At 38.3% G+C, this 26416-nt stretch overlaps 3 protein-coding genes across 3 annotated transcripts; 2 read left to right on the top strand and 1 right to left on the bottom strand.

Moving 5' to 3' along the window:
- The first annotated feature begins 393 nt into the window (after window positions 1-393).
- On the top strand, window positions 394-6654 carry LOC141647381 (lipid phosphate phosphatase delta). Its single transcript, XM_074455527.1, has 8 exons — window positions 394-858; window positions 998-1093; window positions 1270-1344; window positions 1427-1557; window positions 4286-4389; window positions 4488-4616; window positions 5685-5800; window positions 6057-6654. Exons 1-8 carry the CDS (start codon window positions 697-699, stop codon window positions 6468-6470), a joined length of 1227 nt encoding a protein of 408 aa, XP_074311628.1. The 5' UTR covers window positions 394-696; the 3' UTR covers window positions 6471-6654.
- A 523-nt stretch (window positions 6655-7177) lies between these two features.
- LOC141647378 (aspartic proteinase Asp1-like) lies at window positions 7178-10626 on the top strand. The gene is made up of 8 exons (XM_074455525.1): window positions 7178-7967; window positions 8175-8292; window positions 8645-8865; window positions 9024-9248; window positions 9370-9508; window positions 9622-9822; window positions 9920-9992; window positions 10198-10626. Exons 1-8 carry the CDS (start codon window positions 7744-7746, stop codon window positions 10302-10304), a joined length of 1308 nt encoding a protein of 435 aa, XP_074311626.1. The 5' UTR covers window positions 7178-7743; the 3' UTR covers window positions 10305-10626.
- Window positions 10627-11277: 651 nt separating this feature from the next.
- Window positions 11278-14789, bottom strand: LOC141647379 (NAC transcription factor 32-like). Its single transcript, XM_074455526.1, has 3 exons — window positions 14486-14789; window positions 13558-13832; window positions 11278-11906 (listed from the first exon to the last, which is right to left on the bottom strand). Exons 1-3 carry the CDS (start codon window positions 14649-14651, stop codon window positions 11472-11474), a joined length of 876 nt encoding a protein of 291 aa, XP_074311627.1. The 5' UTR covers window positions 14652-14789; the 3' UTR covers window positions 11278-11471.
- Window positions 14790-26416: the final 11627 nt, after the last annotated feature.

Genomic DNA, 26416 nt, shown 5'->3' with positions numbered 1-26416 from the left:
GAACTCAATTTTTTCGAGTTCAGGTGAACTAGAGATCGACTCCAAATAGAATTTTATTTTATGAATACAAGCTGAATGCGAAATTCATGTTCAGCTCGGTTAGCCTAGTGTTCTCCCTTACTCCTAACAAACTAAATGATGAATCCTATCCTCAACAATCAAAACCTCGTACCAAAGTTGGCTGATGTGAATAGTAAGGACTCTCATCTCTTAAATAAGTGGTCAGGGGTTCAATTTCTGACTCTTGCGAATGAAAAAACCAAACTGGGGAGAAGTCAACCCATTTAATTGCCTTCAGTACCCCGAAAGAGATTGCCCAAACTGTCGCGAGGGATAATCCTGGTCAACAAAAAAAAAGAAAAAAAAAAAAAAGGCAAAACCTCGTGTTCCTTTGCTCGAAACAAGAAATACCCAACATCAAATCCCAAACCAATTGCAATCACAAGTCTTCCATTAAACGACATCACTGCCTTTAGCGTCACACCATACAACGATGGCACCTAATTGCTACTACCATTTCATAATAATCCATAAATTAACAATATTGCATTACCACTCGTATTTGACTTGACCATTCCTCGTATCTTTTGTTAAAGTCTGAACTTGTGTCTGTCTACCTTTTATTTGTATTTTATATACAGCAAATTTAGATTTCTTTAGAATCTCCATTTCTCTAATACGGAGTATTATTGGAAAATGGAGAAAGTAGCAGCATGGCAGGCTGCAACTTTAGCTGGAATTGTAACATGGATTATAATTTCTTCTCTTCTTGATTTAACAAGAAAGTTTCGATCTTTCATTCAACCTTGGGTTATATCTCATGTTATTTCTGGCATTCCCTTCATTCTTCAGATCCAGGTTTCTATTTTTCTCGACTTAGTCTTGTGTAAGACAGTTTTATACTTCTACAATTGTAAAACGGACTAAAAGTAGTTACTAAAAGATCCCGTTTTACAATAAATTTGTATTAATTGGAAATTTTATTTGTTGATGACAGAAATGTGAGCACAAATTGTTGGATGCCCTATTTTCTGCAATCTCATGTGTTGTTTCTGTGCCATTTTATACTGCTTTCCTTCCTCTTCTATTTTGGGTACTTTCTTTAATTTCTCTTGTTTTGTTTTTAATTAATACTCTTTCGGTTTCGGTTTCTGTGATTTGTTTACCTTTTATATTCACTGCGAGATGTATTTTAATTAAAAGAACAAATGATTGGGACGGAGGTAGTATTCTATGTTGTTATCAAATTCATATTCTATGTGTTTACAGAGTGGACACGGCCGATTAGCGAGACAAATGACACTGTTAATGGCATTTTGTGACTACATTGGGAATTGTATTAAGGTAGCAACCTCTTGTAATTTTAAGATGAATGGATTTGTTGGGTTTTAAAATTTGTAATAGGAAAGCGGAATTGTGTATGTAGGATGTGGTATCGGCTCCAAGACCGAGTTGCCCGCCTGTTAGGAGATTGACTGCCACCAAAGACGAGGAAGAAAATGCACAGGAATATGGTTTGCCTTCGTCTCACACTCTCAACACAGTTTGCTTAGCTGGGTAATTCCCCTTTCTTCCTTTCTATTCACATCACTTCTTAATAGTTGAAATTGGTCAATTCTACTTGTTTTAGGTACGGTTCAGCATTGCATATTTTGTGGCCACTCTTATTCATGTGTTGCTGTAACTGGCCTAATGCCTTGTCATTTGGTTTACCTGGTTAAACTAAGGGTCGCTATTTTCACTTGGTTTACCCGGTTAAATTAAGGCACAGATTGGGAGTGAATGAGAGAAATTTAGAGGATTCAAACTCTAATAAAATCAAATAAATGTCTCTCAAAGTGAGTTGTTGAATTTCACTTATGCCTTACCTTAGGATAATTCCGATGCCCTTCCTTTCCTGTACATCCTCATGACCTCATTACTTAGGATCAGGTCACCACTTTGGATGTGGGACAATTTTAAGTGAAAGCCCAGAATAATCCCTATTACGCACGCATTGGCAGAGAGATCTGGACAGCGAAGTTTTGTGTTCAGACCTGACTTGCAAAGGACGTAACTCCCTATTCCCTTTGAGTATTCAAGCCTATGATATGTCATATTAAAGATAAAGGTCTTAAATTTCATATGAAACAAGAAGGGCCAAAAATAGGGCCTATGGCTTGAGATGTTTAAGTTTTAGTGACATCAGGTCATTTCTTAACTGTTCAGCGTTTTCCTGTGCATTAGCAGTAACTTTGGCTGGTTGAGTCATTGTGCCCATGATAAAGCAAAAGAAAGCTATTCGAGTTAGCTTTCCACAGCTCGAATCATAAGAATTGGACTTCTAATTTGTGAGATATGTGAGGTTCTTTGCTTACAGGTCAGTTCTGACCTTTAGAGCATTCAACTGTGCAATCTTCTTGCATTGGCTATACTCAGAGCTACAGAGCTGCTATGGACTTGATTCCAAATCTTACTTGTAGCCAGTATATCAAGCTTTCTAACCAAACAGATATCATGGAAAATGAGTTAGTAAAACTTGAGGGAGCTTCAAAGTCAGGCCTGATGTGTTTAACAGCCGAATGCTACAACATATGTTCGTTTTAGCCCCTGTATTGCATCTGAATATGATGAGCGCTTGATCTGTCGTATGAATCGTTCTCTTGATAAGAAAATGTGCCGCATTGCTCCAGTTGCACCAGTACTCTTAGTTGTGTATTATTATTAAATTTGTGAGATAATCATGGTATATATCCGTGCCGTTGGTCGGCAACAATACATCACGGTTCATTAGTGCTTTGTTGAGATGCTAAAGGTCAAAGAAACTGCGTTTGGAAGCGGAATCAGTTTTATATGGTGCCATGCCAATGATGGTATTATGAGCACGACTACTGATTATGAGATCAACAATGAAACTTATATATAATACCATGGTTGAGCTTTCGGATGGATTTGGAGGTGCAAAGAGGTACACTTGCACCCCTTCACTTTTACAGGAAAATTAAATTGGTTGTGTGGATATATTAGGACAACATGGCTGATATCTGTCTAGATGGAGAGCCAAAGATGACTAAATTAAATTGGTTGACCTAGAGAAGGGTGCTAGTTGTGGTGTATGAATCAAATGAAGGTGACGGCTATAGAGTAGCAAATGGATGTGGTGGCTGTGGTAGAGAGAAACTTGCTGCAAGGATGAGTGGTTTGCCAAAAAGGAAATCCAGTGATTATCAGATGGATTTTTGTAAGGTTTTCTCTTTTTGGACACCCTTCATATTGGAGACTTATCTTAAAATTGGTTGCTGGGGCTTTATCTCAGTCACTGGCGTGTTACGCAATAAATTCGGTCTATACGCCTCTAAATGCATTTGTGATAACTTTCAAAACCCTTAAAACTTGGTCGACATGCGGTGCTATGGTCCGGATTTCGATAAAGCAACATGGCTATATTTATTGTTTTTTCTGCAACATCCCTCCTTTCTTGAGGTGCCTTAGACTGTAGGGGCCAGTAAGAATAGATATATGGATATGGATGACGTACACCATGCCACTTTTATTAAGTCGGCAGATATTTCGTGGTGGTGTGATGTGGGCCTATATTTCTTAGTTTACCCTCATTTGTCGGAAGTTGGAACTTGTTATAACCATAGGATAGCAAGTTTCAGATCTTTGGGGCAAACTTGGTGTTGTTTTATATACCATCTTTTTCTCCTTTACTGGTTGATCTTTATGGGAGGGTTTGTTTTCAAATTTTTATAGTATGATCCAAAAATTGAATTTAGAGTTCATTTCTTTTCCTTTTTTGATTTTGTAGAACGCTAATTTAGCATGAGTTATTATTCGCTCCCCTCCGGTTAAAATCAAGGGTCCGCTACTAGAGTTAAGATTGGTGATGGATTGCATTCAAATTTAAGACGCCTTGCATGAGTGATACGAAGTACTTGATAAATTCATATAAATGGTTATCAAATTTCTTGAGGATAACCATTAGTCAAAACCCATGCTATGTGAATATTCATATAAGACATTCCATAACTTCTCTTCTACTATGTCAAATTTTAAAGGCAACTGAATTCTGTTGTCAAGACAAGCAACAAGTTTTAGTATAGCATCTATCATAGCACAGACTGATCGATACTACGTAACGTCACTTTCATTTGAGGCACATAGGTAATGTTGTTGTATCATCAGTAGTTTGATTGAGTGCTCATTTACCATTTTGCGTTATTGATTGTAAGTTGTTTCAATTTTTGTTTTTTTTTGGTGTGGCTGGGTACTAAATTTTTCTCTTTGTTTCTTGTGTCTACAGATACCTACTGTGCTATGTTTTATCGTATAACATCAGGACTGATGGCTCTGAAGCACTAGTTGGCTTCGCCATCGTTGGCTTAGCTGTTGGCCTTATAGCCCTCGGTATGTTACTGTGTCTGAATGAATATGTATCCAGTTGTGAACCAAGCATTACTTTATTGACATCATAGCTCTAAGCTGACATTGTCTATTCTTCGTAGGAAGAATCTATCTTGGCATGCACAGTTTAATTGATATTATTGCTGGTTTTTTCTTGGGATTGGCAATCCTTGCATTCTGGCTTCAAGTACACGAGTATGTGGACAGTTTTGTTACTTCTGACCAAAATGGTGAGAATGCTTCTATTTGATGTTTCTTTAACTTGCTTGTTTTACCCTTTATATGGATGAGATAGTGGGAGGGAAAAGGAAAGGAGCATTTCCCTTGTTTGGTTATTAAATTGAGCTACATGGGAACGGAGGAAAGGGAAATGTACGGATCAATTTTTCCTCCAACAGCTCAATCAAAGTCTCTCCAACATAAAAAAGGTTCAGAAGAAAAACAAGGAACATTCCCTTCTTCCCCTCTCCTCCATCCATGGTATTAAATATTAGTTGTGACAGCGCTTCACAACTGAATAACTAAGGTTTGAAGGTTATCGCTACGGCGCTTTTGAGGTGGTATAGGCCATATTTATACCGCGGCAACTGAGATTAGGCAGTGTTGTTTGATTCCAGTATCAAGTCTCAAACCGAGATTTAACTTCATGCAATCATACCCATCGCCTCCTTTTTCCTTCTTTTTCTGTATAAAAACAAAGCCTTAGTTTAGCACTCAGATGAAAATAAAATGTGAACTCCGATGCTAAGTCAAGTGGTTTGATGTTGAAAAGCCATTATAAAGAAGTTCGCCAAATTTTCTATTTGACGCTTGAGGATCATGTAGACGTGCCCATGTCTCATGGTCTCAAACAAATTTCATTGAGACATAAAATGTACTAATTACTTTTAGGTCATCCTAGTTGGTGGCGTTTTATTAGCAAGTTTAATTTCTTATCTCGATGATTATGTGCAAATTAAGTTCGTCATAGTTTGATAATCAATCCCCTGGTAAAGTATGCAAGGGTCTCTGCAGGCTTCTCTTTCTACAATCCCTTTTATTGAAATCAAATATTCATATTTTTCTTTTTTCGGGTTGGATTAAATACTCATATTTGAGGTTCCAAAATCAAATAATCTTTTACTTATTTATATGTATTGACTATATTGTTCTTTTGTCCTTTCCTTTTCTTTTCATCGTTGTACATCGTATGCAATCATGTTCGGAGTTTTGGACCAAGGCTTTTATTGTTGTTGCCGTTGACATTCCACAATGCCAAACACTTGAATGACTGGCTGATATTATGCTTTCTTTCACAGTTACGACATTCTGGGCTGCTCTTAGCTTTCTGTTGCTTTTTGCTTATCCAACTCCCGAGTTTCCAACACCAAGCTATGATTACCATACAGCTTTCAATGGTGTTTCTTTTGGAATTGTAAGTATCTTACCACCTTTTGTAGCTTTTAACACTATATTTTTCATGAGACAATCTTACATTGAGACTTACGTCAACCCATTAACCCTTATGATAAAACGAGAAATCCTGCAAGTATTTGGGTTCGTGGCACCGCCTCGTACGGGACTCGTTGACCTGTTAAACTTATTATTGTGACTCCCTTAAATCATCTCATTTTACAACATTGGTTTTCCCTAAAAAGATTCAAAAGTTCACCTATTTTATTTTTGACTAGATTGCAGGCGTTCAACAGACGTATAATCAGTTCCATCACGAGAACGTTCCACGCATCTTTACCCCTGAACTCACAACTACCGCCTTTATTGGGAGGATGCTTGTGGGTATCCCGACCATTCTCCTAGTCAAATTTTGCAGCAAGGTCGTAGCAAAGTGGACATTACCCGTTGCATTGAGCACGATGGGTGTTCCAATAAGATCGACCAACTACGTTCCGGGATTGATTAGTTCCACAACCAGTAAAAAGTCAGACTCAACAAAGCAGCCATCGGGGTTTCTTCAGAGATTCTTCTTCTCGGCCCACGATGATTGCTTTGATGTCGATACAGGCATCAGATTTATCCAGTATGCCGGGCTTGCTTGGTCTGTGGTCGATCTTGTTCCTTCACTCTTTTCTCGGCTCAATTTGTGAAGTTCGCTGAATTTTATCAACATTTTTGGATAGAGTATGATTATTGCTAACTTAGTAAAATCTGATTTTGAGTATATAAATTATTCCTACACTATTGAATGTATAAATGTATCTATATGTACGTACATAAAGTTACAGAGCTACCTTAATGTTTCTATTTTTGACTTCCGTGAATTTTTCCAAATTCAAATTTGTAAGATCTCTGCAATTACAATTTTTCCATTTTACGAATACCAGTCATGGTATAGTATGTATCTCGACGGTTTTAATTGATCCTGGATATGAGCGTATAAAGCAAAGATATTGTCTTTACTTATTTGTTGCAAGTACAACACAATTTTCATTATGGCTCATTGAGACTTTTCGGGTGATAACATTGAGGTAAAGTTGTGTACATCCGAAAGCCATGGAGACGGAGTAAATGATAAATCTTCCCGAGGGATAAATTTGTTATGTTGCTTCTGGGTCGACGACTTTTTGCGATTGGGTTCCGAGAACGAAGAAAAATAAGTGTTGAGGTAAAGCCCATTCGTTTTATCTTTTGTCTTTTTATAAATAATATCCAAAATGTAACTTTCAATCTTTCATTTCAGGAAACTTTCAAGAAGTTTCATTTTTCAGATCTTTTGTTATCTCACTGTCAATTGTCACCCTTCTGTTTTTTTTATACAGTATAATATAGTAGTAATCTGTACTCAATTTTCAGCACCAAAATATGATTCCTTCATTCCAATCATTTATTTACGTTTGATTAAAATACCCTCACAAAGAATATACGCGTAATAGAAATTCTTTTCTTTATTCCGTTGGTAGAGTCAGAGTTTCAGTTGGGTATAAAGTCAATACTGGTTTATGTATAATTTATAGAGCAAGTAAAGAACATACAAAAATCCTAGTTGAGGCAATCGCAATACCTGTTTTCATCAAGCAAGCAAAGAAAACCCGTCGGAATTACTAAACTTTGTTCATAATATGATTCTTTTTCGACCTGAGTACGACAGTAGAATTTAAGAGGCGCGATATAGTAAACCCGTCATTAATAAAGTTTGCAATAGGCAAAAACTTGGGTAAGACGATAGAAAATCAGGGGTGTTACAACATCCGGTCCCATCGAACCTAAGACCTGTCATATAAAATTAAAATAACGACCATTTCAACGAACCAAAAATACCCAACTGTGAAACCCAACATCAAACAATCCCTTGTCAAAAAAAGACAAAAAGTTGACCTTTTCTACCAAACACTTGGTTGAGATTGAGAGAGATAGATATTAATGATGAAATTAGTTAAACATTATCATATACTGTGGTGTTTGCTGTTACTGTTTCTTGGGACGGTGTCGAAAACTAAGTGTTCTTATAGGGATGATGGTAGAAGAGGTCCTCATTATTATTACAGGGGTCGTCCTATGTTTTCGACAGCATTTTCGTCATTGTTGGGTAGTAAGGTGGCTTCTTCTATTGTTCTTCCTGTATACGGCAATGTTTACCCTAGAGGGTAATTCTTCTTCTTTCTCATACTCTTTGTTTTCTCTTGATAATTCAAAGTTTCATTGCTTGTTATGCTTCTTTGCTGTTATTCTTGATGGTGGGAATGTTAGCATTTCGGGTTTGTGTACCAGAATGCAATTGATGCAATTTCTATGATTAATGTTGTTTCTCAGTGGAATGTAGTCTCTAAGAAATATCAGTACTTGCATTGCAGATTCTACTATGTATTGATGCATATAGGCGAGCCTCCGAGACCTTATTTTCTTGATCCTGACACCGGCAGTGATCTCTCTTGGCTCCAATGTGATGCACCTTGTGTTCACTGCACTAGAGTAAGTGGCAACCTCCTCCTGATTAACTTAAATCGTTTTTTGTGATATACTGTAACTGTTACGGTAAGGGTGCAAGAGGTTGTTCTAGGTTAACCAGAGGTCTCTAGTCAATTCACCCCGTACTGTAGTAATGTTAAAACTCATCGGGAAGGCTATTATGGACCTAATCAGCTCAAATCTGAATTAAACCAAATGATGCAAACGGAAGATAATATTCACCTATAAGTAATGTATATGAGTTAAGGTACTCGAAGTTATTATCTAATTTAGTTGAAAAACATGGAGCTTAATGTCACTGTGTGATGACACCTTAAGTAATTTTCCATTCCCTGCTTGGAAATATAATGTGCAGGCTCCTCATCCCCTGTATAAACCAAGCAATGAGCTAATACCTTCCAGAGACCCTCTTTGTGCTGCAGTCCAACCTGAATATTACAAGTTGGAAAGCCCTGAGCAATGTGATTACGAGGTTGAGTATGCAGATGGCGGTTCATCTCTTGGTGTTCTCCTCAAGGATGCCGTTTCCTTTAACCTCACAGACGGACACAGAAGTAGTCCTCGTGTGGCAATTGGGTTAGTTGCTACCACGTCTTCTTTTAAAACCTTTTGTCTTTCATTTCAGCAAAAAACTTAGGTAAGACGGTCTTAAGCTTGTGTCATAATAGTTTAAAATTTAGCCATTTATGTTCGCACCTGGTTTTTTTTGTTTCATACTCTTATACAATCTGCAGATGTGGATATGATCAAATTCCCGGACCTTCTCATCATCCCTTGGATGGGGTACTTGGCCTTGGTAAAGGAAAAATCAGCATTGTTTCACAACTCAGTGAGCAGGGCATAACACGAAATGTTGTTGGTCACTGTTTCAGTGCTCAGGGTGGAGGTTACATGTTCTTTGGAGACAAAATTTACGATTCTTCTCATCTTGATTGGACACCTATGTCACGCCAACACTCGTAAGAATAAAACATACTGCATTGCATTTGGATCGAGTTTGATTTAGATTGGTGATTATTTCGTGGACTGTACTGATGCTTTTTTACATTTGAGTCTGAATAATGCTCTTATTTCTTTCAGGAAACACTATTCTCCTGGATTTGCAGAGCTTATATATGGTCGGAAAACAACTGAAGTTGAAAATCTTTTTGTGGTTTTTGATAGCGGGAGTTCATACACCTACTTTGCCTCTCAGGCCTACCATACCCTCATTTCTCTGGTAAGCATTTCGGAAATGATAAATTGGTCTGATATTTCAATTTATACCAGTCTCAGATAAATTTTTGCAAATTTGACAGTTCAGAACTTAAATATTTTTTCTTTTGTTTTCAGATAACAAGAGATTTACATAGAACATCACTAAAAGATGCAATTGATGATGATACTCTCCCTGTATGCTGGAAAGGCAAAAAACCATTCAAAAGCATTCGGGATGTACGAAAGTACTTCAAGCCTTTGGCACTAAACTTCGAGAATGGAGGCAGATCCTCACCTCATTTTGACATCCCTCCTGAGAATTACCTTATTATCTCTGTAAGCAAATTCACAATATATTTCACCTCTTACACTCCTTTAATTACATCACATTCTTCGAAAATGGATTGACCCGTTTCTTTTCTGCTGCTCACAGGTAAAGGGCAGCGTCTGTTTGGGAATTCTGAACGGTACTGAAGTTGGTCTCCAGAATTATAACATCATTGGAGGTAAAAAAAAAAACCTTCATATTTTTCATTTCTGATTAAGAAAAACAAACTTACGGGTCTCGGGTTCAACCCTAGTAGGATCCCGTCACCTTAGTAAAAGGGTGGTTAACCCATTGTGCACCTAAAGTAGGGGCCGAGGGTCTTGGGAGGCTATATAAATAAATGTGCTTATCGCATGACTGGTTATGGGTCCATGTTTTTGCAGATATCTCAATGCAAGATAAGGTGGTAGTCTATGACAACGAGAAAGAAAGGATCGGATGGGCCCCTGCACATTGCGATAAAATTCCCAAAGGCAAGGCAGTCGTGTAGTGAAGCTGTCGTATACTCCCACTCATGAATAAAACATCCGGTCTGTAAGTACAGTACAGATCACAGACGAAGGCCTTACAAGTCATAACTGATCATAAGTAAACATATTCTTAATCATAGTGTATATCATTAGCGATTTAGATATAGCGTAAAGTCGACATGATTATTATTGATTAGCGGGAAATACATTTAATCAAACAGAATTAATAAAATGGTTATAACATCACTGATGCTTGAATTTATTGCCGAATTCTGAAGGCATTGCTGTCAGGAATTTCACTTTCCTTCTTGATAAATGACAATGAAAGATCCCTTTTCGTTACGTGTTATATATGTGGAAGTTGTCCCACATCGGAATCATGAGAAGGGTTGCCTTGAGAAGCAACTTGGGTTACCTACCCTGGTACATATGCGTTTTATGTATTCTTATCATGGTGTTTCGCTAGATTCAGGTATCGGATTCTTGATTAAATGCGTACCATGTATCCATATTAGTGATTTATTTCGGTGTATACTACGAATCAGACATATATGGGAGCAATCATTCGATCGTCTGTTGTCAAGCGATTTCGCTTTCATTGGATGAATGTACTTGGGATTTATTGGCTGAAAAGCTGAGAAATGTTCATTGGCAATTGATTACCGTAACTGGACCACATTGGAAACATAATGGAAATTGCGTGCCGAAAATGGGATAAAACGTTGATGGTGAGTGAATTGACAATCACGTGTAGGCTTCTCTAGAAGAAATTAGTCGAATAGACTATATCCTTTCTCGAGTGCACGCTCTTCATTTAGTCGTTTGTAGGAACTCATTTGGGTTGTTTTGATGAAGACGGAAATTAAACCAACCTTTTACCTTTCAAAAAAAAATTACTTTACCAGCTTAGCTAACAAGCTAAAATATAGATTTGAGATTCTATTGAGTATTGACGGATACGTAATGCAATTTTGAGAAAAGTCGGGAATAAAATTTGACAAGAGATTATAATCTTAAACATGTCTAGGATATATGGAACCTCGATCTTAATCACTGATTAAGACGTCATTGGGGTACATGAAATACAATTATATCCAGATATAACAAGGTAAACATTGTGCTACAGTTCATAAACAATGTGTTACGGCTCAGTCCCGAGCTTTCCTCGTCCGAGAAATGTGATTGTACTAGTGCAGCATAAATATGTCATGAAGAGTGGACATTTGGTCTTGTTGAAACTGGGCTGGATTTGCAAAGGGGTCATATGGGAAGGGATCCATGTAACCGAAGGGAAGCCCAAGGCTTCTGTCAAGCTCGTTCCCTTTGGCTTTACTTTGGACCTCTTTGTCATACATGAATTCGGGTGACACCAGAGGACTCGACTCGCTAGTGTCTGTGTGGTGATGTGGGATGAAGCTCGACATGTTATGATTCATTAAGTCGCTCTTTGGTGGAGGTAATGTGGCCATCGATGATAGTAACGGGGTTGTGAGTCCTACCGAAGCATTTAGGCCATGTGTCGAAACCACGGGTTTTTGATCCTCAGGCGCACAATGTTGTGGCGTGGGCTTCTCTATGATCCCCTTCTTGTTGTATATACGGCATAATACCCAATCGTCAAGCTGAAATAGAGTGAAAACATTTGTCAATCCACTAAATGTTAACCTAAAATTGACTCTATTTAAAAATTAGATTAGTAACATATGAGACAGCCTCGCATATAAAAGTTGTGAGCCATAACAATTCACAAAGAGTGCATTTATGTATTAATGAGTAATTAGTTGGTTAATGGAGTTGTTTTTTTGTGGAGGGAATTTTGTGAGACCGTCTCGCATGAAAATTGAGTTTGTGGTACATCATTCAACACTTTTTGGCTTGAAAAAAAAGTTATTTGTCAAATTGATTAGAAGCAATAATTATGAGGAGAAAATAAAAATCAAATTATCATTATAAGCACTTATGTGATTAAGTTTGGTTGCGTCCCTATAGAACATACAAATTGAAAAATTCCATGAATTATAAGAGGAGGACTGGGGAGTTAGTTGTTTGCCACTTTTTTGGCAAAAAAATGTAGACGTTTAATATTCTTAGAAGTCTTGTATACTTACATATGCGACAATTGGATTAGGTAATTGTCAACTCCTATGAAATTTAACACCTGCATATGCGACTAAACAATTTAGTCGAATTCAAGTGAATTGTTTATAGAAGAATTACTCACATAACTTGAATTTTCATGTGTCGTTTCAATGCCTTGATCAATCAAACGACACCATATTTCTATCTTAAAACATTAAACCGAAATTGGATGATGATTGGTGAAGGAAGGCCTTTGTCCAGTAGGTACAAATGAAGCAATCGTTGTCAATAAAAACCTAGGTAGTTAAAACTAGTGTAGCACCACATCCACATGGACCATATGGACCGTATTAAAAGTGTGCGGTTTTGTAGTACCATATCACCATTTAAATGGTCCTATATCTAAAGTACGTAAAAACATATTGGCACCACTTGAAAGGATTAGTTGAGGTCGATATTTAACTTATAAGCATCAATAATATTTACAAGTTGGATTCCAACTTCGTCAACATTCTTTACAATTAGAGCTATCTTATGGAGACTGGTGTCTTGTATTGAGAATATTCCTACGCAATATTATCCTCATGAGAATATGAAAGACAACTATTCACAAAATCTCGAGACTTCACAAGTTTCTAGATGTACCAGTTTTAGTTTAATATAATCTCATTGTTTAAGTTCTTTGACTATGCCACTGATTCCTAACCTTTAGAAAAGAAATGAATAGTTAATGAAATGACAACACACTCCCAATCTCTCATGATGTCTATTGTTTTTGAGCTGTAATTCTCACAAATTGTACCATTAGTTAGTTCACATTTCCTTTAACCAAAAAAGATATAAACACCATAAACCATTTGTTCACCAAATTATCATTTACCCTTTGAAAGACCTGTCATTTTTCACAAAATAACACTTCAATAGTATAATATGCTCCCACATACAGTACATTTTAGGCGAATTTGAGTAGCATAGATCACCGCAAATTCTTTTTTAAGACGAAATCATTCGTCTTAAGTGTTTAGATGGGTTAAATATACCAATGTGGGATGAATAGGACAAAAGCAGAATGTATTGGAAAAATTAACAGCTTTGTCCTATATGCTCATGTGGAGTGATATTTGCACTGTTTTAACATTAAGACGGATACGTCTGTTTTAAGGAAAACTAGTAGCTGATAGACAGTTAACTTACCCTAAGGTTGGTATTTTTGCCGGCGGAACGATCAACATTAGCGAGGCGATATTCATGCATGATCCAATTAGTCTTAATCCCTCTAGGAGCTTTCCCGGCATAGAATACCAAAGCCTTCTTAATTCCAACTGCTTGCGGTTTACCAATTGGTTTGTCCACTCCAGTTGCCTTCCAATACCCGCTTCCAGCTGCCCGGTTCGGTCTTGAACCGTTTGGGTATTTCCTATCTCTAGGTGAAAAGAAATACCACTCCTTCTCACCATACAGTGCCATGCCTATTTATCAAAATGAAAATACTTTACTCAATTGATATATATGTCTATAAAATAAGCATCAATTTAAAAATATTCTTTTACGGTGCCAACCGAGTTTAGCTGGTAAAGTTAAAAGTAACGCTACCAAATGACTTCCATGACTTAATTGTAAACCTGTCAACAACAATATTATCTACGAAGTAATTTATAACTAATGAGTTACTTCACCCAATAGGACAATACCAATTGCTTTTGGTAATTTAACCTACTTTAGGCTTAGGAATTGTACTGCCTCTTCTTCCTACATGAATTTAACAAATAAAGATATTTTCACAGTCCATAGTCCCGGTTTGATTTCCGTGATTACGCAATAATTAAGGTTGATACAATGATGCCACTTCAAGCCAATGTGGTGTTATTTCCAACTGATATTTGAAAGCATGCATATAAAAATAAAAGTACATTCGACTAGTGGAGTATGGTAGTTAACTAGTTAAGACATGGCTGCGCACAAAGGGACGTTAGTATGTGTATGCGTGGTTTTCAAACTATCACATATGCCAGATATTCACCCAGTTAGGCAGTGAGGGAAAAAAAGTATATTAGACTAATCGAGTTAAGAAAAAAGAGACGTAAAAAAAAAAAAAAAAGAAAGAAAGAAAGAAAGAAAATACCAGGAAGTAGCCAAGGATCAAAGTTGTAGAGATGAATATCAGCAATAATAGGGATAGAAATAGGAAGAGAAGCACATTTCCTACATAAATAATGAACCACTAATTCTTCATCTGTTGGGTGGAATCTAAATCCTGGTGGTAATCCTAGCTCTTGCCCCCTCATCATTCAATTCCCAACCCCTGGGAATTCCAATTCTGTAGAATTCTATTCCTTAGCCCTTTTTCCTTGATTTTTCAACACATTTTATCCGTTTTTTTTTTCTTTCGGATTTTCAAAGTCTAAGCTGTTACGAAACAGAGACATATGGATTTATATAGGGGCTGCTGAGGTGCAACTGTGACAGGTCCGAGGTTAGATTTTCGTAAGGCACGCCTAGACCTTGCAAAACTGACCCGATCTGAATAACCCAACCCGATAAAGCTAACCTAAGACCCGAAACATTGACCCGAAGAGCCTAACTCGAAAGTGACCTGACCCAAAGTAATCCAAAATGACCCGATTGAATAAAAATGACTCGAAATGACCCAATTAATGCAAAATCATGACCCAAAATGACCTAAACGACCCAGAACGATCCGACCCAAAATGAGTCGATCCAAAGTGACCTGACCCAAAATTGATCTGAGAACATGTTGACCCGAAAATGACCCGGCCGAAAGTGACTCGAGAACATGTTGACCTGAAAATGACCCGAGTCAAAGTGACCTCACCCGAACGACCCATTTGTTAGGTCTAGGCACCTCGCACGTTTGTTTAAGAAGACCGAAAAAAAAAACAGATGTTGTAAAATTAGTGTATGATATATGACAGGAGTAAACAAAATTGCTAAAGACCGCCCTTATATTCGCTTCTAATATTTATTTAACTTTCCAACTTTGCCCTTTTCTCTACAATATCTTTCTAACATTATTTTTTATCGGTAATTCGAAAATGAGTGTCAGTGACCCACTTCACGATTACCTTTTTTTATTGGATAAATTACAAATAACCACCACGTATTTATGTATTTTTACAAACGTAGTTGCTCATTCATGGACGAGTTTTACGCTTCCATGAACTTTTTTCATTATGTTTCCATAATATGTCCCTTGCCTAATTCTCTCTAATGTCTCTAATTCTCTCCTCACAAAATTAATCAAATCTACAAAATAATCAAATCCGTCAAATTACGCAATTGTAGATGTTAATTCTCGTATCGGTAATAATTCTAATTCTTAATTTTCTTAATCATATATTATATCAAATTAAGGAATTGATTTACACAGATAGTCTCAACAATTGGTCTCCCTTGTGACGGGTTACCATTTGTGGCGGATATTTTGTGAGTAAAAATGGTAACAAAATGGGTTAGTGGAGAAAGGGGACCACATGAATAGTGTTGCAGAGAGAGAAAAAGTGGGTATTTTGAGAGGTAAAATGGTATCCGTCACTCAAGAGTGACGGATATGTGCCGTCACAAATAAGAATTTGTGTAGTCTCAAAGAGGCTGGTTATCCTGGTGCATTAGTTTATGATATGGCTGCAGCTAATTAGTCCTGAAGAAGTCTTGTTTCTGATTATCCTGGTCTTGTCTTTTATTCTTCAAATCCATGACCGAGGACCATAACATTCATCCTGATGTAGAACATTATGCATGTCTAGTTGATCTCCTTGGTAGAGCAGGATGCTTTTGATGAGTTAGTGAAACAATTAGAGATAATGCCATGTAAAGATGATGATCGAATAATGAAAATAGAGAGAGAAAATTCAAAATTGGGGAATTGCAATAAAAGGGATAAAATGGTCATTTTCGTCCATGAATGAGCACCACCCTTTTACAAATTACCACCACGTATTTGCGTTTTTACAAATAACACCCAACTTTCAATTGTCGATTGAATCGAGGTTGAAAATAATAGGGGACTTAGGGTTAGGGGAAACAAAATGGTATACGAAGTGTAATTTATAGCAGGCAATGTGTTGCTTTGTAAGGATGGATTTTAATGCCCAAATTCGAGCAACCTCACATTTTTTCGAAAAAAAATCGATTTGGGGCTAATTTCTTGTTGAATTTGTGCTTTAATTGCGTTTGTTATCCTTTTCCCTTGATTTTCGAGCCATCTCACGACTAGGAGGGGTTTAATTTCGTTTTCCCCAAATTTTTCTAAACCCTAGTTTGATGATTGATTTCTGATTGTAACTTAGGGTTTATTAATTTTCATTGTTCAAGATTTTGGGAACCTAGTTGTTGAGTTTGCTATTTTTTGTGAGCAGAAGAATGACAAAAGGGAAGAAGGCAGTGGACCGTGGGCAGCCCAGCAGTCAGGGGGCTTCAAAACGGTAGCGGATTACAACGCCCATGGTCGAGTTAACTACGGATAGTTTACCTGGCTATCCACAGGTGATTTTCTCCTCCCCTTCACAGAGAGCTAAATTTCTTACTTTGGTCGAACGATATTCAGTTCAAGCAACCAGTTTTTTGCATAAACCGACTTTAGAAAAGCTAGGGTGTCTCGACTCCGCTGTTTCCCTGCTAAATGGGACAGGGATGTCAGGGTTGGTGGACATGGCTGAGTTCACATACCGTATTTTGACTCTTGAGTTTTTCTCTTCCTTTGTTTTCGACCAAACTTCTTTTGAAACTGATAAAATAGCTCCTGTGTCTCTTTTAGGCTGTTTAATGTCATTTATTCCTTGACACTAGCTGAGTTTGCTGGTTATTTGGGTCTGTGTTTCGAGGGTAACACCTCGGAGTCGTCTGATGTGCATAGGGTCATGTGGTCGTGCATATCCGACCTGGACGGCCCTAAGAGGAAGGGCACTTCTGTCCATTTACCCCCCTTTCGTTACTACTTCCGGCTGATGGGCAACACCATCTTTGGCCGGAAAGAGTCAAATAACATAAATACAATTGAATTGTCTATTTTGGCAGGGTACCTGAACATCGAGAGTCGGGTAGCCCGCATTTATAACATTGCTTATTTGACTGCCTCTCACTTCAACACTATAAGTGAGGGCACCTCTCTGACTACTATAGTCTGTGGTGGGTGAGGGGTAATATCCGTATAATACCCTATAAAATTAGGACTATAACGCAAATTTTATATGTGATTATTGTCATAAAACGAAAAACATGAGAAAAACGATAAAGCATTAGAAATAACCTCGGGTCCTTTGAGATGCGGCCTAAGAACAGAAATCAAAGTAGATTTCCTCCTAATCGATACACCCAAGACCGTCTGAGACTATGCCCTTGTGCTAGAAATGTATTCTCTAATTGTCTTGCAATATTGAGAGAATAGTTGTGTGAGTTTTTGCTAGATGTGAGATCTAGGTTTTTCAGAGAAAAATACTCTTCAAAACCCTAATTTTCTTTTGCAAATGAATTAGGTTAACAAGAAGGAGAAGCTCTCCTTTTTGTTCTTTGCATTCGGCCAAACCGAGCCCTTCATGGGGAAGTGGGCTTCCACTTCCTCTTAATTTTAACTCGTGGTCCGGCTCGTAAAATGCTAAATGTATATGACACGGTTTTATTATAAATCGTCATCGGTTATCGGCTATTAAAATATCAACTAATAACACGGATTAGCTGAAATATTAATACATGTCCGACACAGACAATATTGTATAATTAATTCAATATACATTAATTAAATATAATCGTTTATATTTAATTTACGAATTAATCTTATTTAATTCGCCTTAGCCAATTTTATTTAATCCGTATTAAATAAAATATCTCAACATCGCATTTTGACTAATTATTAGTCAAATAACTCGGACTAACTCGCTTAGTCAATTTTCTTCGCATCAACATGATCGTATTTTCATACCGTCACATCTCTCAAACGTATCCTATAGGTGTGACTTTTAGGGACCAGTTGATCACCGCCATCTGTATGACAATAACGTCAAACTTATCTAGCAAGCCAACCGTTATTGATAAACGTGGACCAACTGATTATAATACAAAAGTATACCCTTTGATCCTTTTAGAGATTTATAAGTCCTTGCACTAACTGTAAAGGACATCAGCCCCAACAAGCTCCCACTTGTCCGTACAAGTGTATGTGCAATGACGTTATCCGCACTAACTGGAGGACACAGCTCCAACAAACTCCCACTTGTCCGTACAAGTGTATGTGCGATAACCGATTCTCATATTCATTTAAAATTTCTCCCACTCAATGTAAAACAATTTGCAGATCCGGATCCGCAAAGGTCGTATTTTACAATCGATCTGTATCTAGAGTGGTTTCCCCGACTAGAGAGTAACTCAACCGATAAAACGAATTCGTATTCGAGCATGGCCATGCATTTCGATTCTGACTCCTCGAGTGGCCCTGAGAAATATCGAGTACCCGATAAAGGCTGAATATTTCCTTCAACTCGACTCCTTCCGATCTAAGCACGATGAAATGACCCGAAAAAATCTACTTGGCCCCCTGTTACGGATGACCGTGAGAAAGAAACCAAAGTCACCCAAAATCTGCCTTAGTCTCAAGAGACAGTCGATAGTCAAAAGAATCGACTCTTAGGATCACCATGGAGGTCCTATCCACGACCGGGCACCGAATGTTATAAAACATTTAGGACTCCACGTCGATGTCACAATTGTGTCCTACGAGATATCCGTATAAATCGCCTATGTGATTGGTCACCAACCTTTTGACTTATGGCTCGTTGAACCCACCATCAACCAACGTCACAAAATAATTACCTTGAGTTATCAACTCACGTGGGCAATTAAGGACCAAAAATATAATGTTTGTTCAGTTCACTTTGTGGTGTTCAAAATTGTCGTACAAAACCACATGAAAAACAAAATATATAAATATCAAAACGATGATATCGTATAGAGTACATAAGGGAATGAATCTAATCCATAAAAGAGTACTACAACTTAGGAACACGTTTAATTCCCATGGAATTAACGTGCCCTTCATGCTTATCTTGTCGTAATGGTTTAGTGAGAGGATCTCGCTATGTTATCATCTCAGTAGCAATCTTTTCTATCACTACTTCCTTTTGCTCCACGTAATCTCGGATTAGATGAGCTTTCCGTTGTACATGTCTAGACTTGTTGCTAGACTTTGGCTCCTTAGCTTGCAAGATGGCACCTCTATTGTCGCAATAGATGGTGATCGGGTCATTCGAACTAGGCACTACGATAGATAGTCCTTGTAAGAATTGACGCATCCATATCGCTTCCTTTGCGCCTTCGGACGCGGGCATAGTACTCGAACTCGGTCGTAGAATCTGCTTTGTAACACTTTGTTTGGAACTCTTCCACCGATGAAATGCGCGCCATTAAGAGTAAAAACGAATCCGATCGAGATTTTGAGTCATCTCGATCCGTTTGGAAGCTAGCATCTGCACAAATATAGGTTGCGCATAGCTTTTGATCGCCTCCATAAGTCAATGCCCAATCTTTAGTCCTCCGTAGGTACTTAAGAATGTTCTTGACAGCCATCCAATGTGATTCACCTGGATGCTGTTGGAATCGACTTGTCATACTCAATGCATATGCCACGTCCGGACGTGTGCATATCATGGCATACATGATTGATCCTATAGCCGAGGCATAAGGAATCCGTGTCATGCGCTCTTTCTCTTCCGGTGTCTCTGGTGCCCGAGACTTGCTCAAGTGCACCCCGGAGCCATAGAAAGAAACCCCTTTTTGGAGTTAGTCATCTTTGAATCTCTCTAGGATTTTGTCTATGTAAGACTCCTGGCTGAGAGATAACATCCGTCGTGATCTATCTCGATAGATACGGATGCCTAGAATTCTTTGTGCCTCACCCAGATCTTTCATCTGAAAATGGTTTTTCAACCATACTTTCACCGAAGTTAAGAGAGGTATGTCATTCCCAATCAGGAGTATGTCATCGACATACAATATTAGGAAGACAATCTTGCTCCCACTCGACTTGATATAAAGACATGGTTCCTCGACCGATCGAGTAAATCCATTTTCTTTAATCACTTGGTCGAAGCGATGATTCCAACTCCGAGATGCTTGCTTAAGTCCATAAATGGAACGCTTAAGCTTGCATACTTTCTTAGGATGTTCAGGATCGATGAAACCTTCGGGTTGTACCATGTACAACTCTTCCTCCAAAAAACCGTTTAAGAAGGCGGTTTTCACATCCATCTGCCAAATTTCATAGTCATGAAAAGCGGCGATCGCTAAGATAATCCGAATGGAACGCAAAGATGACTACGGGTGCAAAAATTTCATCGTAGTGCAAACCTGGCACTTGGGTGAAACCTTTAGCAACTAGTCGTGCTTTATAGATATCTTGTTGACCTTCCACAGAATGCTTTATCTTGTAAAGCCATTTGCATTGAAGGGGACGAACCTTAGCAGGTAAGTCAACAAGATCCCATACGTTGTTCTCATACATAGAGTCCATCTCGGATTGCATGGCCTCAAGCCATAGCTTTGAGTCAGAACTAGTCATGACACCTTTATAGGTTGCGGGTTCACTACTCGTTAAGAGCAGAATGTCATCTATGTCATGTTCCTCGACCATACCAATGTATCTGTCCGGAGGAATAGAGACTCTTCCCGACCTCCTAGGTTCCTCAGGAATATTCACCGCAATGGGATTGAAGGAATTGGTTCTTCCAATGGTTGCTCGGTATTTGGTTGGAACCTCCGACAGTCGAAGGTTCTATCACTCTTTGCATTCTCGAGAAATTCCTTCTCTAAGAATGTCGCACTAGCCGCAACAAAAACACGTTGTTCGGTTGGCGAATAAAAGTAATGACCAAGTGTTCCTTTAGGATAACCTATAAAGTATGTCTTGACCGATCGCGGGCCGAGCTTATCCTCGTGTCTCCACTTGACATAAGCCTCACAGCCCCAAACCCGTATAAAGGACAAGTTAGGGACCGTTCCCTTCCATAGTTCATATGGAGTCTTGTCAACAGCTTTAGACGGACTTCGGTTAAGTATTAGAGCAGCTGACAGAAGAGCATAACCCCACAATGAGTCAGGCAACACGGTGTGACTCATCATGGATCGAACCATATCAAGTAGTGTTCGATTTCTCCGTTCGGACACACCATTCAACTGAGGTGTTCCAGGTGGAGTTAACTGTAGGGCAATCCCACAGTCCTTAAGGTGTTGATCAAACTCGTGAGAAAGATACTCGCCACCACGGTCTGAGCGCAGTGTTTTAATCTTTTTACCCAGTAGGTTCTGTACCCTATTCCGGTATTCCTTGAATTTCTCAAAGGATTCACTTTTGTGCTTCATTAAGTAGACATAGCCATATCTACTTAAATCGTCCGTGAAAGTGATGAAATACCTATAGCCTTCTCGTGCGGTGATTGACATAGGTCCACACACATCCGTATGTATGAGTCCTAATAGGTCAGCAGCGCGCATTCCAACACCTTTGAAGGAAATTAGAGTCATCTTACCGATGAGACATGATTCACACGTACCAAATGATTGAAAATCAAAGGCCGAGATAGCTCCATTCTTTATGAGCTGTTTTTTTTCGTTTCTCATTAATGTGTCCCATACGGCGATGCCAAAGGTATGTTTGATCTTTGTCACCGACCTTTAACTTCTTATTCATTACGTGTAATATTTCGGTGGTCTGATCTAAAACATAAATTCCGTTCATGGAGACTGCCTTGCCATAAATCATATTGTGTAATGAGAAAATGCAAGAATTATTCTCTATTACAAATGAAAAACCAAGTTTGTCAAGTGCAGAAACCGAAATAATGTTTTTAGAAAGACTGGGTACATAATAGCAGTTATATAAAAATAACTCAAATCCGCTAGGAAGTTGGATCACATATGTTCCCCTTGAGACGGCAGCCACTCGTGCTCCATTCCCGACACGCAGTCCACCTCACCCTTTACGAGGGGTTCGATGTTTCGGAGCCCCCGCACATGATTACACAGATGAGAACCACAACCCGTATCTAGTACCCAAGTTCCGTAACTTGCGTGGTTAATCTCAATCATATGAATAAAAGTAGAAGAAGAAGACATACCAACGGGTTTAACGCGACCTGCTTTTATGTCCTCATGATAAACAGACATGTGCGCCTCCAATGCCCATCTTGTGGCGGTGATGGCATTCCATGTTTTCGGTTTTGCTCTTTGTCGCACCCGATGAGTTACTTGCCTCACCAGGCCCACTCTTACCCGACCACGACTTCTTGAACTTCGGTTTGCCTACTGCTAGGTCCGCTTGAGCTTTGCCCTTACCCTTGCCCTTGTTTGTCACAACGAGAACATCTTGTTTCATGCTCCCACTGAACTTCATGTCCTTCTCGGTGCCGTACGAGAAGGGAGTGCGATTCATGGGGACTTTTCTTCAAATCATTCATATCGTAATTGGCTCTAAAGAGCGCAAAACCATCGTGGAGTGAATGAAGCATGCGGTCAATCACAATGTTCTCGCTGATTTTACAATCAAGCGCCTCCGATCTCTCGACATTCTCAATCATGCTTTGAGAATGTGTGGGCTAACCGGTTGGCCCTTTTTCGGAGTCTCGCATCAAAGAAGCGAGTGGTATGCTCATAGGTCACGATTCTCGGTGCTTTCGAGAATTCCTTAGTGAGCGTGGTGAAAATCTTGTTTGCACCTTGGGCTATGAAGCGTTTCTGCAAATTGGATTCCATTGCAAAAATGAGTACGTTTTTAATCGCACCCGCTTCCATGACGAAGTCTCTATACGTGGAGACCTCGTTAACTCGAGCCGTGGGGCCTGGGGCTGGCGGGAGGGGCTCGATCGGATACTTGAGCTTCCGTCGGCGGTGGCGGCATTCCGTAATGCCGCCTCCCATTCCGCGAAGTTTGATCCATCATTCTTCGATCTAGTGGACTGATTCATCCGATTCATGAAGATCCGAAAGCGGGACACACGGTCCAATGTGGCACTTGGCATTGGGTCATCGAGGATGCCAGCCATTATGTTATTAGCAGTTTAAAAAACGTGATCTACGCTGAAAAAGAAAGAAAAACAAAAACGAAATAAGCAACTCATCGAGGTGATTTAAGTCTATTAAAAATTCATTTTAATCGTGTAGACTCATTGCACTTGCATAATTGATCTCCCTCAAGAATAATACAAGTGATCCCAAGACTCAATTTCTGTAAATTGATAAGCCAACTGTTTAGCTAGTTCTTCCGTAAAAACTCTTGGTCGATAGATTTCCGTAAATCCTATCTATAGTCCACCATAATCACAGGATCGTATTTAGTGACCATAGTGTTGAGATAAAATAGGTCAATCGGTTCCAACTTACCCGACGTAGAAGGGGTCATATTATGCCTACCGACGAAGAAGGGATTCATTGGAGTTTCACCTATAAAGACCGTTCTCAATTTTTGTTTATACGAGGAAGATCCCATCGACTTAATTTTAATTCATTGTAAGTGAACGAAAAACTAGCATTGCGTGAATGAATTAATTTAGGTGATGGCTTAAAATAAAACGTGTGATATCTGTATATCAAAGAAAACTAACGCGTGACCTCTATATGAGTCAGTTTTCATGCAATTATTAGGTGGTTTGGTTTTTAGGCGGAAAATGATGCAATCTATCGTTACGATAAAATAAATAAAAGAATGCAATACGTAAATAAAAATTCCTAGTGTGGCCTATCCTAGTAAAAAGAACATAATACAACTTTGGAATCCACCGTTGGACCCGAGAAGCTTGTCTTGATGTTCCATCTTTTTCATGCAGCGGGAGTGAGCATCCGGTCTCCATCTTTGGTCTTCTCAAAAATTACAATTAAAATTTACAAAATATAAACCTATTTACTTTCTAAATAAAACTGCAATTACAATGAAAAACCAAAACGGAGATACAAGATCTCAAAATACAACCAAGACCGTGTTCCATCAATACGGTAACACGTTCTACTAAGGCCACACTAAGTTACAACCGTTTGTAAAAATAAATAAAAACGTAATAAAAGCATTCAAAATATTCAAAATAACGATAAATAAAATGCATCAACTAAAATAAAATTTATTCGTGACATAATTCCGTAATTATGTTAAATTTATCCAAACCACCAAAGATAATTAAAATTATGTGATAAAACTGCTTTAATCAACTTAATTTTAATTCATTACAATCCGTTACTTTAAAATTGCTTTAAAATAACTAAATGGTACGTGAGTGAACCGTTTCACTGTCAAACGAGTGCATAAAATCCGTATTGTATGCATATCATGGCCGAAAAATAAAAACACAAAATTTTTTTTTTTTTTTTTTTAAGCAGCTGTTTGCCGAGAGCAAAAGAGAAAGAAAAAAATTTCAGCGGCTCAAAATTTTTTAGCTCGGCCAAAACCAAAACAAAGTCGATTTGACAAAAAAACCAATTGCAATTTAAACTAATCCGTATAAAATTAAATCTACAATTGTCTAAACTTTAACATGTTGCAACAAAGATCGTTTATAATAAAACAATATGCAAGATCAAATCGAAAACAAAACCAATCGATCGAGACACTGCAGTCCTCGATCGATCGAACAGATCAATCATTTACAACAACAAAAAAATAAATGAAAAAAAAAAAATTACAGCCGTGTAAAACAGGTCACGGTTTTCAAAGCACAAAAAAATTGAGGCAGTGAAAAAAAACAGATCGGCCGACGTTTTTATGCAAAAAATTTATCGATTCAAATTCGTTTGATGAAAATCACAAAGAAAAAATTACGTGGCCTCGCTCTGATACCACTTGAGGGGTAATATCCGTATAATACCCTATAAAATTAGGACTATAACGCAAATTTTATATGTGATTATTGTCATAAAACGAAAAACATGAGAAAAACGATAAAGCATTAGAAATAACCTCGGGTCCTTTGAGATGCGGCCTAAGAACAGAAATCAAAGTAGATTTCCTCCTAATCGATACACCCAAGACCGTCTGAGACTATGCCCTTGTGCTAGAAATGTATTCTCTAATTGCCTTGCAATATTGAGAGAATAGTTGTGTGAGTTTTTGCTAGATGTGAGATCTAGGTTTTTCAGAGGAAAATACTCTTCAAAACCCTAATTTTCTTTTGCAAATAAATTAGGTTAACAAGAAGGAGAAGCTCTCCTTTTTGTTCTTTGCATTCGGCCAAACCGAGCCCTTCATGGGGAAGTGGGCTTCCACTTCCTCTTAATTTTAACTCGTGGTTCGGCTCGTAAAATGCTAAATGTATATGACACGGTTTTATTATAAATCGTCATCGGTTATCGGCTATTAAAATATCAACTAATAACACGGATTAGCTGCAATATTAATACATGTCCGACACAGACAATATTGTATAATTAATTCAATATACATTAATTAAATATAATCGTTTATATTTAATTTACGAAATAACTGTTTAATTCGCCTTAGCCAATTTTATTTAATCCGTATTAAATAAAATATCTCAACATTGCATTTTGACTAATTATTAGTCAAATAACTCGGACTAACTGCTTAGTCAATTTTCTGGCATCAACATGACTGTATTTTCATACCGTCACATCTCTCAAACGTATCCTATAGGTGTGACTTTTAGGGACCAGTTGATCACCGCCATCTGTATGACAATAACGTCAAACTTATCTAGCAAGCCAACCGTTATTGATAAACGTGGACCAACTGATTATAATACAAAAGTATACCCTTTGATCCTTTTAGAGATTTATAAGTCCTTGCACTAACTGTAAAGGATACCAGCCCCAACAGTGGGCTAGTGACTCGTATAGCCCACCGTCTTGTTCCTGTCTTTCCTCGAGAGGAAGCTCCTCTCGACCCTCATGCACGCTTCATGGACCTTGACTACGTCAAGTCCGTGAAGTGGGTCGATACTCGGGGTCGGTGGAAGATTGATTCTTTCATTTCCGGCCCCATTTCTCATCGCTCATTCCCCCTATTTTACCCTTTACTAATGTTGAGGGGAAGTCTCGACCGCCCTTG

This window comes from Silene latifolia, chromosome 3 (assembly GCF_048544455.1).
Source record: "Silene latifolia isolate original U9 population chromosome 3, ASM4854445v1, whole genome shotgun sequence".
Classification (NCBI taxonomy): Eukaryota; Viridiplantae; Streptophyta; class Magnoliopsida; order Caryophyllales; family Caryophyllaceae; genus Silene; species Silene latifolia.
This window is presented reverse-complemented; position numbering and strand designations above follow the sequence as displayed.

Bases quoted from the DNA above. Each gene is read 5' to 3' on its own strand.
- LOC141647381 (XM_074455527.1), top strand. From the start codon at position 697: ATGGAGAAAGTAGCAGCATGGCAGGCTGCAACTTTAGCTGGAATTGTA. The intron at 4,390-4,487 runs GTATGTTACTGT...TATTCTTCGTAG, and splicing joins TGTTGGCCTTATAGCCCTCG to GAAGAATCTATCTTGGCATG. The intron at 4,617-5,684 runs GTGAGAATGCTT...TTTCTTTCACAG, and splicing joins TGTTACTTCTGACCAAAATG to TTACGACATTCTGGGCTGCT.
- LOC141647379 (XM_074455526.1), bottom strand. From the start codon at position 14,651: ATGATGAGGGGGCAAGAGCTAGGATTACCACCAGGATTTAGATTCCAC. The intron at 13,833-14,485 runs GTATTTTCTTTC...TTTGATAAATAG, and splicing joins TGATCCTTGGCTACTTCCTG to GCATGGCACTGTATGGTGAG. The intron at 11,907-13,557 runs GTAAGTTAACTG...ACTCTATTTCAG, and splicing joins GCAAAAATACCAACCTTAGG to CTTGACGATTGGGTATTATG.
- LOC141647378 (XM_074455525.1), top strand. From the start codon at position 7,744: ATGATGAAATTAGTTAAACATTATCATATACTGTGGTGTTTGCTGTTA. The intron at 7,968-8,174 runs GTAATTCTTCTT...CTTGCATTGCAG, and splicing joins GGCAATGTTTACCCTAGAGG to ATTCTACTATGTATTGATGC. The intron at 9,993-10,197 runs GTAAAAAAAAAA...ATGTTTTTGCAG, and splicing joins GAATTATAACATCATTGGAG to ATATCTCAATGCAAGATAAG.